General features: G+C 46.9%; 1 protein-coding gene and 1 non-coding gene across 3 annotated transcripts; one reads left to right on the top strand and one right to left on the bottom strand.

The window, feature by feature from the left end:
- The first annotated feature begins 500 nt into the window (after positions 1 to 500).
- Positions 501 to 573, top strand: TRNAF-GAA (transfer RNA phenylalanine (anticodon GAA)). Its single transcript has one exon. It is a non-coding gene; the product is annotated as a tRNA-Phe (tRNA).
- A 4,677-nt stretch (positions 574 to 5,250) lies between these two features.
- LOC127322071 (type I inositol polyphosphate 5-phosphatase 4) lies at positions 5,251 to 10,242 on the bottom strand. Of its 2 annotated transcripts, XR_007864509.2 has the most exons (13): positions 9,683 to 10,241; positions 9,490 to 9,580; positions 8,745 to 8,834; positions 8,457 to 8,544; positions 8,086 to 8,190; positions 7,497 to 7,991; positions 7,227 to 7,362; positions 6,928 to 7,121; positions 6,734 to 6,842; positions 6,436 to 6,584; positions 6,077 to 6,328; positions 5,672 to 5,707; positions 5,251 to 5,592 (listed from the first exon to the last, which is right to left on the bottom strand). XR_007864509.2 is itself a non-coding variant. In XM_051351021.2 (12 exons), the coding sequence occupies exons 1-11, from the start codon at positions 9,710 to 9,712 to the stop codon at positions 6,109 to 6,111; spliced, it is 1,707 nt and encodes a 568-aa protein (XP_051206981.1). In that variant the 5' UTR covers positions 9,713 to 10,242; the 3' UTR covers positions 5,251 to 5,592; positions 6,077 to 6,108. The 2 variants fall into 2 exon arrangements, 1 of the variants encoding a protein (XP_051206981.1); XM_051351021.2 differs by lacking the exon at positions 5,672 to 5,707 and having other exon boundaries at positions 9,683 to 10,242.
- Positions 10,243 to 15,798: the final 5,556 nt, after the last annotated feature.

Below are 15,798 nucleotides of genomic sequence, written 5' to 3'. Positions count from 1 at the left end.
TTTCAACAAGTTTTGTCTTTGCAAAAAAATTGATCTCATAGATCCTATCTAAGACCTGATCCTACCCAAGTCTTCCCCATGTATCCATCCACGGATCTTTAATTTCCGACACGACCGCGCATGCATGCAGCAGCACTGCAGCAGAGAGCTGGGTCTGCCGTTCTGCACTCTGGAAGAGTTGACACGTCTGACAAGAAGCAGAGCAGGGGCATCGCATTGGAATCGGTATGGGCGAGCCGAGCTACTGCCCGATGCTCGGTGCCTGTAGCGGCAAGTGGCCGTTTCGGATGGCGGGCCGCGGACGGGTCTACTCCCTGTCTCTCTCGAGTCTCGACGTACTCTGCTATTGTAGGGCTAGCTACCACATGAAGGTCCGTGCATGCATCAACCTCGTAGGACGTGCCCCTAGAGGCAGGGACCCGCGGGCGTGCGAAGGCACGTTCCAAACGGCGCCGTCCGAAGAAACGTTGTATAATTTTCGCTCACGATTCTAACACTAAGCGGGGATAGCTCAGTTGGGAGAGCGTCAGACTGAAGATCTGAAGGTCGGGTGTTCGATCCACCCTCACCGCATACTGTCTTTTTAATTTTCACAAAGCTATCCACAGATTGCTTGCGACATCCAGGGGCCAGGGCACATATCAGCGATGCAGATCCTCACCTTTGTTGACACTACATATCTTAGCTCTTCTTTTTAGATGAAAAATTATGAAACCAACCAAGTCACGAGCTACAGAACCAAAAATCTTCAGATATTAATTATCCACAAACTGCAAACTACCCTTCTTTTTTTCGATAAAGGGAATATATTAATATCAAGAAGATACCAATTACACCCAGCCTCTGCAACAACGCACCACCCTAATGGCACTACGGATGCACACATCCAAAAACAAGAAAAGAAAACTAAGAAAAAAAGTCCCGCTACAGTATCTCGAGCCTAACAACAGCAATACATCCACCGCCAAGACAACACCTGAATTACAGAATAGTCCCCGCTCTCAAAACAAATGCCTCCACAAAGGACATTGCCAGGCACAACCAATTAAGACCAGACCTTGGGTTTTCACCCTGAAAGGTAGGACTCTGCACTTCACCTGTGTTGTTGCCCCCACTTTCATACCGCTGCTGTGAAGCCCGAAACACCAAACAAGTCCCTCAACATCGCAAAGACTTGAACCTCCCTTAGCTAGTCCTCCCCTCTGACCTTCATGAAATTCTCTTCTTCCGACTTTCATCATGGATCCATAGTCACTTGATGTCAATCAAAGAAAAAGAGCTTCGCGCCGCTCCCTCCAGAACCAATCGGTCGGAATAAAAACATGGATGCGCACAACCGAATACCTCCGATCCAACAAACTCCAGGCAAAAGCACTGTTACATTCATCGGCGGAGCCTTCCGGAACTCAACACTCCGGCCAGATCACGAGTCCAGGCCTCCTGTAGGTCCTCCTCTTCACGCAAGAGAGGCCCTAGGACCGCCCCCTTTATTCAGGTCGGACCCCCACGTCGGCGACCATCCCGGGCTGGCCACTCCAACCCACCACCGGCGACGCCGACGCCGGCTTCCAAGCTCCTCCATCACGCCGCCGGAATGCGGTGATAGATCGATAGATCCACCACCACCAACCGCAGGCCGACCCTCTCCGACAAAGAAGATGGCCACCTCCACCGTCGTACCCAAGGCTGCTGCCACAGGGCGACCTCGTGCCCCGAGAGAAACCCGAGATCGCCTCCACACACGGCCTAGAGGCGGGGGGAAAGTGGCGCAGATCATGGCCTGGCCGCTTCCCGCCACCAGCCCCTCCGGCGTGCTACGGTGATCCGGCGGAAGGCAAGGGGCTGCGGTGATCTGGCCGTCGCGCAGAGGCCTGGCCGCCGCCGCCGCCCATCCCCAAATCCATCCGGCTGCAGCGAGCGTCGAGAGATCCCGATCGCCGTCCCAGCGCGGCAACAAGGAGAGGCCGCCGCCGCCGCCACGCCCCGCGGCCTTTGCCCAGTGGCGCTACCGGCGGCGGCGGCGGCGGGGTGCGTTTAGGGTTGGGGGGTGCGGGAGGAGAGGGGTGCGGGAGGAGAGGTAGTACAAACAGCAAACTACCCTTCTTCCTACAAGGAACCTCCGGCACAACAAGCTGCCACAAGTCAAGTTATTACAATCAGACTAAAACGACAGACCACGGCCGGACTCAATAAGCTAACCTATCAACACTACTGAAACTCACGCACAGAAGCGATACACGATCGGGAACCCAAGCTTCACAGCGCCACATGGATGCTTCTACCTATAATAATATAAACACCCTCAGATTATATGTAGTCATGATTTTATTCGGATAAAATAGAAATAAAAAACCCTTCACTCTAGGTGGAATTTGGTAAGCAGATTTTTTGTACCCCATGGAACTGGAGGAATAAACCGTCTTTGAATCATATTGTCACATAAACCGGTCTTCTACGGTCATGCTTCTAGCTATGGCCAAAATTTCTGGCCACTGGATCAGCATGCATATCCCGAGTGAAGGTTCTTCATAAAGTACCCCTAATCTTACTACCATCCCATAACTCCTCTTCAGTCTTTGTTTTTTGATTTGAAACAAAATAAATATGGAGTACCTAAATTGGGTAGCTAGGGGAGAATTTCCAAACCTGATATCCTTCTAGAACTTGATGGATTTACCGGTTCATACATGCCATCAATCTACTTTCACTGCTTTAGCTGCCCACACAATACCCTTCCAGAAAGTACGAGGTTGTACATCTTGACATGGCAAAATGTTGAGGTTCGTAGTATAATATTCACTTTCTTTGTCCATAGTGATACCTCACACTGGCTGTATTTTTCTATCAAGGAGCCTATCAAACAAATATTTAAATCTTGATGGCCAGGAATGCTCATTCCACCAAAATCTTCATGCAAACAGATGGCCAATTGTCCAAATGTGTTATTCCACAAAAATTTGGCTATCTGAGTGTTAATTAACTATAGTGCCCACTTGAGGAATTTCTAAAGGAAAGAAAGTAAATATGGTTACTAGCTAGGCAGGCTTGAATTAAGATTTTCTTAGCCGCATGGCATGGGACATCCTTACAAATCATATTATAGTTTTGCCGGATCCATCAACACAAACAAGTGCAAGAGTTGGTCAAGTTAGTCCTACAAAACAAATTATCCAAATCATCAATAGCATTCCTCTACCCTGTGTTAAGCTTCCCCTCCAACCAAAAATCTTATTCTGATTGTTTTCTATTAGAGGCTGCAAGTCCTCTTTCCTCAATCTATCAAAATATAGTGGAATGTCTAAGTATTTTACTAGTAATTTTCCAGAAACACACTAGAAAATCTCAATAAAAGGTTCTAATTCCTCTGCATTCATGTTAATGGGAAGTAGGTCACTTTTTATGGCAGTTGTTCAAAGCAAGTCAAAATCCATATCAAATTTACTGCAGACTCGCTACTACTCCTGCAGACTCGCCTCTAATTAATGGATAGGCAAAACTTTTGCCTCGTTTCAAAAAAAAAAATCCATTCTCGCTCCCTGATCCCTTCAATCTTATGTTGGCTCTTCAGGACAGTTTCTAATACATATCTTTGTTGGGCAAATGACATTATACGCTAACTAATCACAAGTCCGCGATGCCACCCTGGCCTGAAGAGTGATCAGATCAGAGTAATGTCAACGGTCAAGAAGTACAGGTCGGCCTATCGTTTTGTTCCAGACACACATGAACAGTACACGCAGAAGACTATGTTGTTTTTTGGGAAGTAATAAATGTTTTATTCAGAAAGAAAGATTTTATGCTGGCAATGAACGGAAATTCAATTCGGCTCCCGGGTGCGTATGCTCCCTCTACCCAAAATCATATTTCGAAATGTTGAAAAATTTGGACAAAAAATTCTACATGTACATCTCCATAATATACGTGTGTTCATCAAGTTTCACGAAAAACCAATATTTTATATGGTCTATATAAAAAAGAGAAAGTTTATCTTGTGAAAAGCATTATTTTTAGCACTAAATTTTGTTTTTTTTACACACGTCACATGATAAATCGATTTTTTATGAAACGATTTTGTGAGCACGTAGCACGTGAAGATGTACGTGCAAACTTTTAGTTTCAATTTTTTTAAAAAACTAAAATATATGTAAGATGCATTTTAAAATATAGGGAGCATATGCCATGTTTCAAAACACCGCACAATGAAGGCAAAACACAATGAGACAATGCCCCATACTCATTCATCATAGAAGCAGACGGTGCCTTCGGAACATCGTGCAAGTGCTCATTGCAGATGCTTTGCTTGTACTTGGATAACTGGATCCATTTACTGGATGTGACCGTTCCTGCTTCATCACTTTTACTCCCTTTACCTTTATCTTTTTACTTGCGCGGGTAGAAACTCGGAACAGCACTTCTTTTGCTTTCCGCTTTACCTCTGCTCCTTCTCTTCTCTTGGTGTAAATCTATATGCAGGATTCTAGAATCTCAAAGTAATTGCAAAACTAAAGGAAAAGAAATATTGAAAGGGGGTACAGTTCTTGGTTGACCGAATACTAAGTACTAGTACTAGTTTTACTTTGCTTCACATGGAGGGCACATATCACAGCATTGGAATTTATAGCATAGCATATTTTTCTTCTAGGATAGAGTGAACTGCCAGAACTCTGAAGCAAAGGGTCAAACCTCTCGATCTGATCCACTGTTTGGATCAAGTGCTCTCCTGCTCATGACTTGATGTAACTGTCAATGTGTACATCTACTGCTGCTATACATCACACAAAAGCAATGTGGAAGAAAAGAAGATTCCCAACATGAATTTCTCTATTCTTTTCTGTTAAAGAAATGCACCGAGAACAGAATTGTGGTGCGTGAACCTGGGAAGGAGAGATCACACCATGTGACTCCATGCCAAAGAGTTGAGCTTCCAATGGGTTCAGCATAACAGGGAGACTCAACTCCTTTTATTTACATCAAGTAGCACTAGCAGAGTTTAGTTTTCCAAGAGCTAGTGCCAGTGCCATCTGAGATAATTTAATGGGCGAAAATAATTGGGGGTTTCATGGTGCATCTCGTACATCAAAATGAGAGCAACAATTTAGAATTTGATGAACATTATAGAGGGCATTGCCATCTGAGAGCATAATGGAGGGTGCCAAGACTGCCAATTGATTTGCCACACTAGCAATGAGTGCAACAATTGCATGCCTCACATAACTCCTCAAGCACAAAAGGAAGAAGGTATACACATGATTGGAACAATGCAAGCTTCTAACACCCATCATTCCTCCCTCAGCCTAGGAACACCTTGTCCTAAAGCTAAGGACAGGTATCATGTTTTGCAATAATTCGTCCACACCTTGCAAGGGGCACTCTAGTTTGTTTACAAAGCTTACAAAACCGAAGAGGAAAATAAAATAAAATATGGTGTTTATGGACAATCTAAACAATAATAAATAAAGAAGGGAAAAAACTGGAACGATGCCTTGTTCAGAGAAGCTAAAGGCTAAAGATGGGTCACAAATATATAGTTAGTGACATGGGCTGGTACTTGTCCATTTGACACAATGGCCGTCCGCAAAATTGCCCGATATCCTGAAACAATATCGTAAGTGTCAATAAACTCGGTGTTTGCAATAGTCTTAAAGTAGATCTAAATGACTGACAAATGCACCTGTAAGTTAGTATTTGCACATTCTTGCCTGAGTATCTGTCATGAGGGATGCCAAACAAAAAAGGGATTAATTTTCGGACCATATCATCATTACCGGCAATCATATCTTAGACTCTAAGCATGTCGCATATCAGCAAACAAAAAGTCAAAAGCTAAAATACATGGTCAAACTCACATCTGCTTATCTAACGAACTGAATCTTGAACCATACATATATAGTACTTTAGGTGGTGACCTCTTAGGGTGCACCATGCGACACTAGAGTAAATACTAGAGTAAATAAAGGTGGAATGCGAGTAAACAAGTTAAAGCAGGTCAAACATCTATAGACCATGATGCAACCAGAACAAAGTTTTCAAGTTTCACTACACTTAGAATTTCATCAACATGAAAGAGTTAGCATACCTTAAATCATGCTGATAACTTGATAAGTCAAATCAGTAAAAGTTTATGTCTCTGTAGCTCCGTGAATGTGGTAACAGCTCCTCCACCTCAATTCTAGAGCTGAAATAGCCCATGTTCTTCTTCCTCTGGCGGGCAATCTCAACCTCAGCCATGAAAATACTGTATACTGGTCTGTGATCGGAGAAGCGAGACTCTCCACGAACATAAGATAGCTGACTGAGGCCGTTTCCGTACCAGAGAATGCGATCACACCTTTCAATTGATAGCAAAACAGAAAGCGGTGAGATCCTCAGCAAGCAGTAATCTACTGTAAAATAAAGCAGCTCTATTTGTAAATTATGTAAACTAATGAAACATACCATGCAGGTGTTCTCCTCTTCTCTTTGGAATGCATGCCCTCTCCAGCATACCGATCGGAATTGAATGAATACTTGTATGTGGGAGGAAAATAAATTCTTCCCTCCTTCCAACCCTGGAAGACTCGCCCATATCTTCGTTGTATCCGAAGCTGATCCAGTAGAAGTAAAGTCAAGGTTTATTTCAGTTTTCATAATTTCTATAAAAAATGTCATTTTGTCAGAAAACTTTACTCATCAATTCCATTGTATCTTGCTAAAGTATGACATCATAACCCTGACAATAGAAATGAAATATTACCTGGTCCTTTTCTAGCAATTGCTTCCAGTTATGCATTTCAACAAGAGCTCTTGCTGAACAATATGATAAGGCAATCCGATAGTTCAAGTCCCCAAGCCATATTATACGACTGCAATCAATATAAGAGGGCAAGAATTGTCAGACAAGCTCGTTGCAGCTTCTTCATTAGTGTTCTGGGAAAAGAGAAGACTTACTCATGGTCAAGAATTGTTTCAGGTGACTTAGAATCACCAGCACCACGAACTCGTGGAAATCTAGTCTTTCTCAAAATTTCGAGAACATCAGAATTCCTGCGCACTTCATCTCCTTCCTTTTCCCCTGAGGTCAAATGACAACAGATGAAGCAGAAACTGGTCTGGTGCAAAGACATGCTTATTGATATAGAGCCCTGCGATAAAAGGGAAGGACCTTAATACAAGAAAATTTACAACATATGAACAGTGACTAAATGTCCGCAGAGAAGGGATGCATGTATTATTTGGTTTGATGTTACCTTATTTCCCAGATAACCCATCAATCCTCTACCTACACAAGAAACTTTCAAATTCCTCACATCTTCCCTTATTTCATTGCACACCCAAACAGTCAGAAATATGCCAACCATTTGTTTGCTGGCTACCAAACAATACCTGAAGGGCCGCCATTAATATTTAAGTAATTAGTTTCAGAGGAATTTATGACACAAAAATGCAGCACCATTGGTATCAATATAAGGAAAAAATATGTAACATTTTTCCTATGTTTATGACAGCACACACAATACCTGGAGTTATTTGATTGCTCATCGTTTCCATCAGTAGGTCCTGGCATGTTGTAGATGTAAGGGAACGGTGAAAATTGTGCGCCAATGGTCAGTTCTTCATCATTGTTCTCATAATCTGGTGACCCAGTCCATCGCAAATTTCCATCAAAGTCACTCGGTCTGCCTCCCAAGTTGACTGGGTCACACACGCTGAACCTGCGTTCCAATCTTGGTTGTTGCATGCAGTCATCCATTCTCAAACTACGGCTGAGGTTGTGGAATGATCGGCGCTGGAATAATGAGAAGTTATCCTGCCTTCTTGCAGACCCCTCAAAATCAGCATCTAATTCTACAACGGGATCAAGTACTGGTGAAGGTGTATGATAGCCAGCATAACCGCTGGTCCCAGGATTCTTGTTTAGTGTCCTCCTAATAAGTGATACCCACTTCTTTGCTGGAATGTTATCTTCGGTACCGAGAACATTTCCAGCATTCAACGGAACAATCTCCTGAAATCTGCAAAGGTCGAAGAATCAAATCAACTGAAACAGAAAAAAATAAGCACTGTACAAAACAAGTTGGCTCTATAGGACGGTCATCCAACACATACCCTAATACATAGATATCGGCGGGAGGTGAAGAATGGAGCCACTCATCCAAATTTAGGCCCCTTAGCGGGGACTTACCACCGACATTCCATGTCGCGGTAAAGATTCTGCACACAAAAAGGAGCAGATATAGTGACCAATCAGCGAACCCATGGGCATATTGTAGCAAAGTCAAATTGCAGGAACTGCCTAGCAGTGATATTTCTCAATAAGGGCTAACAGTAATATTTTCCAATAAAAGTCTAACAATAACATAGACAGCCATGATCGGACAGAGATGCAATATTCAATACAATCTACGACACTAATAGTACACAACTGACCTGATGGCCTAGCAGAAAAAAGAACATGCATGATAACAAATGTTACGTACCTGTAATCTTGAACCTCTGTCATGCGTGCCACATCGAAATCATTCCTCCCGCGGCGAACACGATCGGCACTCCGCTTCAATGGCCGGTCTGTGGGCCCCATAAAGAACACAAGAGGCAAGAACAATCAGGTAACTTGGTAGAACAAAAGATGCTGATGCTACTGCAGAAAGATTCAAAGGAGCTTGTGACAAAGAGAGTTGTGGTGGTGGAAAGGGAAAGCTGCATCCATGGAGGAGAGAGAAAGACAGGTTTGTGTGGTCCAATCCAGATACGTCTTTCCAACGTACCAGTTCTGCTTTTCTTGGGTGTGCTTGTGCTTGCTTCGCTCGCTGAGAAGCTGACCCTCCGTGCTCCACAACCATCACCGTGATCCCTTCCTGGATCACACGGCAAGTTCAGCACAAACCCAAACAAAAGGCAGCAACAACAAACCGCAAAGTGAAAGGGGAAGATTAATCTTATTGTTTGCTTGTGATCTTTCTCTGAACTCTCTATCCTTCAAATAAAACGAGAAACTGAAAACTCACGCCCAAGAAAATGACATAAAGATGCGAAACATACATGCACAAGGATCGCTCATGAAACAAAAACATATTATTATTTATTTATTTATTTTGCAGGATGTATGTGTGGCAAAAAAAGGTTGTTAGTTGGTTGGGACCTTTTGAAGGTCTTGTTTTATCAGTGAATCAAATCTGGAAACTGGAACTGAAAGTCGGAAACGTAGCAGATATCTATGTGGGGGAAAAAAAGTGTCTGACCGGGACATGTCAATTAGCAGTTGCTCATCTACCTCTCTGAATCAAGAGCAGGAGGTTAGAATAAAAGGAGCAGGGATAAGGAGGTGATAACTACTGCAGACACGGCAGGATAAACTCACAAGCAATGGGCTTTGTTGGAAGTTAAAGGGGATAAGGTATGCCATTTTGGGCTGGGACACTGTTAATTAACCCCAAAGTAAATTCAGAGAACAAGGTCGCAACGCAATTAGTCAAGTTTGGACAGGCAGAAGGTAGGATGCATTAAGCATACCTTTGCTGCTGGCGTCGAGATCAGCATGGAAGTCGTTCGCCTTGTTCCTGATGTTGAACCACTTCCTCACGAGGGACTTGGACCATGAAAGCTACACTCGTGGAAAAAGAAGAAGGAAAAGACCAGCAACCTGATGAGCATACGGCTCAACCGAGAACCTCAAGATGGATGGATGGATGAATAGCTAGCTCACCTTGCTCTTCTTGTTGCTATCTTCCCTCATCGTCTCATAGCTCCTCTGCAGCAGACAAGAGGGATCTCTACCTGCCCGGCCAGCGGCCACCACCCTCGAGCTTGGCGCGATCTCTGATCCGGGAGGCTCAAATCTTGGACCGAATTAGGCCCCAAATCGGCCGGCTCGCCGCAGCAACCTCGCACAGGGATGGGATTCTGACGGGCAAATACCACGAATCTTGCGGCCTGTAGGAGGCAAGCAATGCAGCCACCGCCTCGCTCCCCGACTCGAGGTACGCAGGGTGGATGCAGGAGCTAGAGGTACAGTGCTGAGGGAGGCCTGCTGCTACTTGTACCGGTGGGAGAGAGGGAGGGAGGAGGAGAGGAGGGACGAAATGTCTTTGAGGTGGGAGAAAGGGGGCAGAGGAGTCGAGATAGAGAGAGGGGCGCTTGCTGTTTCTGTATTTGTGTGCTCACTCCTTTTGCTGCCCTTTTATCCCTCCCCTGTTCACCTCTCTCTCTCTTGCACTTTGCTTTCTCTCTCCTCCACTTCCTTCTCTTTTTTCTTGGCCCTATCGCCTGAATCCCGGTCCGGAGAGGAGGCGATTTGCACAAAAATAACCCAAAACTGAAAGAAAAGCACAGACTAACCCTCCGGGGAAACTATTTCACCAATCTAACCCTTTTGTGTGGCGCCCCTTCCACGGGCGCCACACATGCCCATGTGGCTCCCCACCTGCCGGCGCCACTGACCCAGCCGACGTGGCCCCCTCGCCGCTGAGCTGGTGCGCCCATCCGACGTGGCAGCATGTGTGGCGCCCCTCCCAACGGCGCCACACATGCACTTGTAATCCCCCCGAGCATACTGTGAGACAATTCCTCTGGGACTTAGCCATTTTGCGAGGCTCGATGTGTGGCGCCGATGCCACGGGCGCCACACTAGCCTGTGTGGCGCCGATGCCACGGGCGCCACACATAGAGGCTCGCGAAAACGGCTAAGGACTTATCGTCCGGAGCCCCTGGATGTTTTCGACCCAATGGTTGATATAAGTTGGCATGTGTGGCGCCGATGCCACGGGCGCCACACAAGCACTTGTGGCGCCAGTTGGAAGGGCGCCACACATTGACTTTTGTTAAAAACATGAAAAATCCTATCAAACTCCAACAGTTACGAGTACAACATTGGACACAACAAGTAGCAATTTCATGACATACACATATAACACTTCATAGGTCACATTGGAGCACGTAGATTCAAACAACAAGTAGCATTACAGACCATGGTTCGACATGACATAGGGTTCACAAATCGATACTTATGAATATAGAGTTCACAACAACTCGTGGGCACATCCTAGTAGCGTCCTCGACGTGCCGTCCTCGCGGGCTGCTTCCGGACGGCCATCCTCTTCGTCCGCTGCCGTGGCTGCTCCTGCTGCTGCTCCTGCTGCTGCTCCTGCTGCTCTGCTCTGCTCCTCCTCCTCCTCCTCCTCATCCTCCTCCTCCTCCTCTCGAAGAGAACGGCTCGTCGTTCCTCATCCTCGACATATCCGATCTCCGCCGCGGCCCCTCATCCTCCTCGGTGACAACCTTCTTTCCTCGGTGACATAATCTTCCGGAGTGTACCGGTTTGGACCCTTGCCCTTGGCTTCAATCGGTAAGCTAACCGTGCGGCTTGCTTGGAGGTACGCTTTGGAAGTATGGCTTGACTCAGAATTAGCTCGTCCTCGGGAATCTTCACGAGACACGAACACATGAGATTACAAAGTTGAAATTAGTAAGAACATGTTTGACAAAGAACAAAATAGTCCATACCTCCCGCTCTTCGAAGAGGAAGATGTAGCGATTTCGGCTTCCCTAAGAACCTAGCAAGTCAAGCTAACCGCCGCATCTTTCGTGCGTGTTCTGCGTCATCCCGTTCATGGTTACAAATCCACCACATCATAGTATCGTACATTCAAAGTTGGTGATCATACCTTAATGAAATACCGCAACGGTCGGACAGGCTTGTCATCTCTCCCGCTCTGCTCCCACATAACCTCGCACTCCTCACTGTTTTTCGATCTCCTTCCGCCGTGACAAATATAGCATACACAATTGAAGCGTTCACATGGCAATGTAGATGATGTACTAGTTACCGAGAGAATAGAATACCACGAAGTTCAGCTCGGAAGCAATAGAAGTCGATCTCCCTCTGCGAGCAAATGCTGTCGTCTTTGGCTTTGCCCAACCTCATCGAATCTGGATGGGGTCGTCCAAGATCTCCTCGGGATACGCGTGCTTAACTAACTCGATACGCGTGTTCTCATGGAACCACTCGAGGTAGTTGTTGAAAGCGGCGAAGTTGTGAGGCACAATCCGCTCAGGGCCGCATTCCGTGCCGCTTCCAAACACCGTTGGAACGCCGCGATGTGGCCGCTATGATGGACTGGCCAATTTGTGATCTTCCTCTGCCGCCGCCTATCAAGCCTGCAAGAATCAACAAGTTAGTTTGTACCTCTTCTATCAAGAATCTTCCATCGCATGATTCCGTAAGTTTACCTATGAAGCGCCTTGTCCGTGTCTTGCCACACCGGTGGGCACTCCGATACAGCCCAAATCGTCTCATCACTCTTTGCGGCCGGTGGTGTTCAACAAGCCACATGCATATGAGTGGGCAGCGCATACGCCGTAACCGCGCCTCCTCCGTGCACTTGTGGTTGAGGTCGATCATCGACGCGCCAATACGGTAGTAGCTACCATATGGCTCCCATTCCACCTGCAGCATACAAACATCTCAGAATTTAGAACATGCCGGTAGAATCAATGAAAACTAGGATTGCAAAAGAGTGATCGGTTACCGCTCGGCGGTAAGAGTGTCCAACTCCGCAGTGTACTGCATGTACATGATCTTTGGATCGCCCGACATCTCCGAGACATTGTCCCAAAGGTATGCCCAAGTGGGCTCCCGATCAGGAGAGTGAGGGTAATGAGGCCATGGCCTCTCGTTGAGTACCCTAGGCCGCCCAACTGATAGGCGGTCCCAGCTCCATACGGAAAGTAGGAGCATGCATCCACCAATACCGCCGCTCCCAGTCCTGCTCCCAGTTCTGCGACAAGCTTCGTCCAACTGCGCATGTAAGACATTTGGTTAGTACTTTGTCTAGCACACTACTATAGGAAAATAGTACATAGAGCAAATCATCACCTGCCGGTAGAGGTAGGCAAGTGCCGCTGTTCCCCAACTCCAACGGTTATCCAACACCGTTAGCGCCTTCAGCCCAACACCAATGGGCCAGCTTCCCCCCACTGTCAGGAAAGAGAGTCCTCGAAATCATGTACCATAAGTACACGCGGGCGTACGTCCTCCGAGTGTCCTCGTCGGCCTCTTCCGGGCATTCTCCAAAGTTAGTCCTGATCCATTCGAAAGACGCGCCGGCGGGAGCTCTCTTCTTTGGATCTGCTGGCGGCGGAGGAGCCCTGCCAATAAGCACCTCCATCTGCTGGCGCCACCCATCAGAAGCCGTGTTCATACACGGTGGCTCGCCACGAATAGGTAGTCCAAGGATCATGGAAACATCCTGGAGAGTAGGGGCCATCTCGCCGGCCCTCAAGTGGAAGGTGTGAGTCTCCGGCCTCCACCGGTCGACAAGGGCGGTGAGTGCCGAGGGGTTCATGAGTGGCCCCCCACGGCTTACAAGGGATATGAACGGGAGAAGACCGGTAGGCCGGATGAACTCCGTGTACCTCTCGTCATACGGTATATCCGATGTGCCATGGTAACGAATCTTCAAAGGTTGAAGATCCGTTCCCTTCTCCGTCATATGAACAGCCCGGTGCAACCTGTCGTACTCTTCATCCATAAGCCACACCATCCTACATGTATGAGCAACACATACATGAGAATATATCCAAATAAGCCATCACACATACATTCCTAACAAATATGAGTTATTCCATCAAGAATACATGAGAATATATCTAACTTTCGAATCACCTATACATCACACATACATGAGAGTTCATATCCAAATACATGCTCCAATTTTGCCTTTCACCACATACATACATAAGGTTCCATACATACACACATACAAATATTTGGATCAAGAATACATGAGTTATTCCATCACAAATAATAGGCATATGTAACAAATTTGAATGCATTTGCTAGGCAAATATTAGACATTTCAACACATGCATACATAGGATTTCAACACATACATGTAAAATTTCATTCAACACATCTAGGGTTCCTACATATCTAGGGTTCCTACATATCTAGGGTTCCTACACATACACATTCAACACATACATAGCCATTTCAAATCTAGTTTCCATGTCTAGGGTTCATGTGCAAATCTAGCAAGATCTATGAAATTAGTGGATGAATGTGAGGGATTCGAAGGGGATTACCTTGAGGAATGGATGGGGAAGAGATTGGCCGGTCAGATCTGACGAATTTGTGGCCGATTTGTTGGGGGAGAGAGGGAGGGAGGAGGAGGAACCGCCGGCCGCCTTGGGGGAGAGAGGGAGGTCGTCCAAGAAACAGAGAAGAAGATGGTCGGGCTGGGCGCGGGCGCGGGCGCCACACTTAAGTGGATGTGTGGCGCCCGTGGCATCGGCGCCACACATGCTAGTGTGGCGCCCGTGGCATCGGCGCCACACATCGAGCCTCGCAAAACGGCTAAGTCCCAGACGTTCCGGAGCCCCTGGATGTTTTGGACCGAAAACATGATATAAGTTGGCACGTGTGGCGCCGTTGGGAGGGGCGCCACACATGCTGCCACGTCGGATGGGCGCACCAGCTCAGCGGCAAGGGGGCCACGTCGGCTGGGTCAGTGGCGCCGGCAGGAGGGGAGCCACATGGGCATATGTGGCGCCCGTGGGAGGGGCGCCACACAAAAGGGTTAGATTGGTGAAATAGTTTCGCCGGAGGGTCAGTCTGTGCTTTTCTTTCAGTTTTGGGTTATTTTTGTGCAAATCGCCCGGAGAGGAGGGGGAGAAGCAGAAGCAGAGCTGTGTTGGCCTGTGGAGAGGGTGGTGGAGCCGAGGAGGAGGGAGGGGGCACATATGGCAGTGGACTGAAGGAGGTGGACGCAGCATTCGCCCGGCGAAAATAAACGGCAGGAAATTATAAAAAAATATCCTCGTATTTTAGCATGCTTGGAGCATCTTCAGTCACGTCCTTCAAATTGCGTTTGTAAAAACGGGTCGGATCGATCGTTTGGAGACACCGCACCATGATGCCGCGATTTGAGGCGTCCCTCTCTAGTCGCGTCCCCCAAACACTACCCTTAAACAATTTTTTATTTAAAAGTCACGCTTTATTCATAATCTGAAAGATGTTTCGTCGCTTGGAAAAATATTGAAACGGCCAGCGAAGGACATCCAGAAACCTTGGAAAACATCAAGGGAGGGCATAAAAACCTAGATTAGAGGTCGTGATGGTCATCGTCTTCTTTGTTGATGTCGTCGTCATTGTTGTCGCCTAAGTCGTTGTCGTGGTAATGGATACGACAAGACTCGTTGTCGAACACCTTGACACTCATCTCTTCGTCACCTTCGTAGAAGAAGTTCACCAAGCAGCTGACATTGACGTCGTGGTTGCGAGCAAACTTCTTCCAGACGATGTGGAGGTATATCTTGTCTTCCCCTTCGAACAAGACCTCCAAAGTCCACACACAAGCCGCAAATTGCTTTCCATAGGGTCACCTCAGTTGGCTCTCGGCCGACAAGAAATTTGGCAAACCTGTCCGGGAGCTTCTTCTTGCCGAAAGGGTCGTCGTTGATGAGGACGACGAGCTCGAAATACTTGCCGTGGGGCACTCTGTCTCCTCTTCCTCATGCGACGACGAGTGTGCATCACGACCGCCCTTTCCATGGTCGCGGCGTCCGCGGCCACGTCCTCGACCGCGGCCAGTTGAACCTACCATGTAGCACGTGTGAAGAAAGGTGGGTGGTGGTGGCTAGGGTTGTGGATGCGGAGCGGTAGGGTTGTGTGTGAGGGGCGATGGGCGAACATCCCATTTTATATGCCGTAGGAAGGCAAGGGACGGCGGTGCTAAACCTAGGCGCGAGCGCGAAGGAGGTTTAGCCGTAAAAACAACTTTTCTGTCTAGTGCTTGTCCGGTGTTTCTAGGACACTCCAAATAC

Source organism: Lolium perenne, chromosome 2, assembly GCF_019359855.2.
Source record: "Lolium perenne isolate Kyuss_39 chromosome 2, Kyuss_2.0, whole genome shotgun sequence".
Taxonomy (NCBI): Eukaryota; Viridiplantae; Streptophyta; class Magnoliopsida; order Poales; family Poaceae; genus Lolium; species Lolium perenne.
This window is presented reverse-complemented; position numbering and strand designations above follow the sequence as displayed.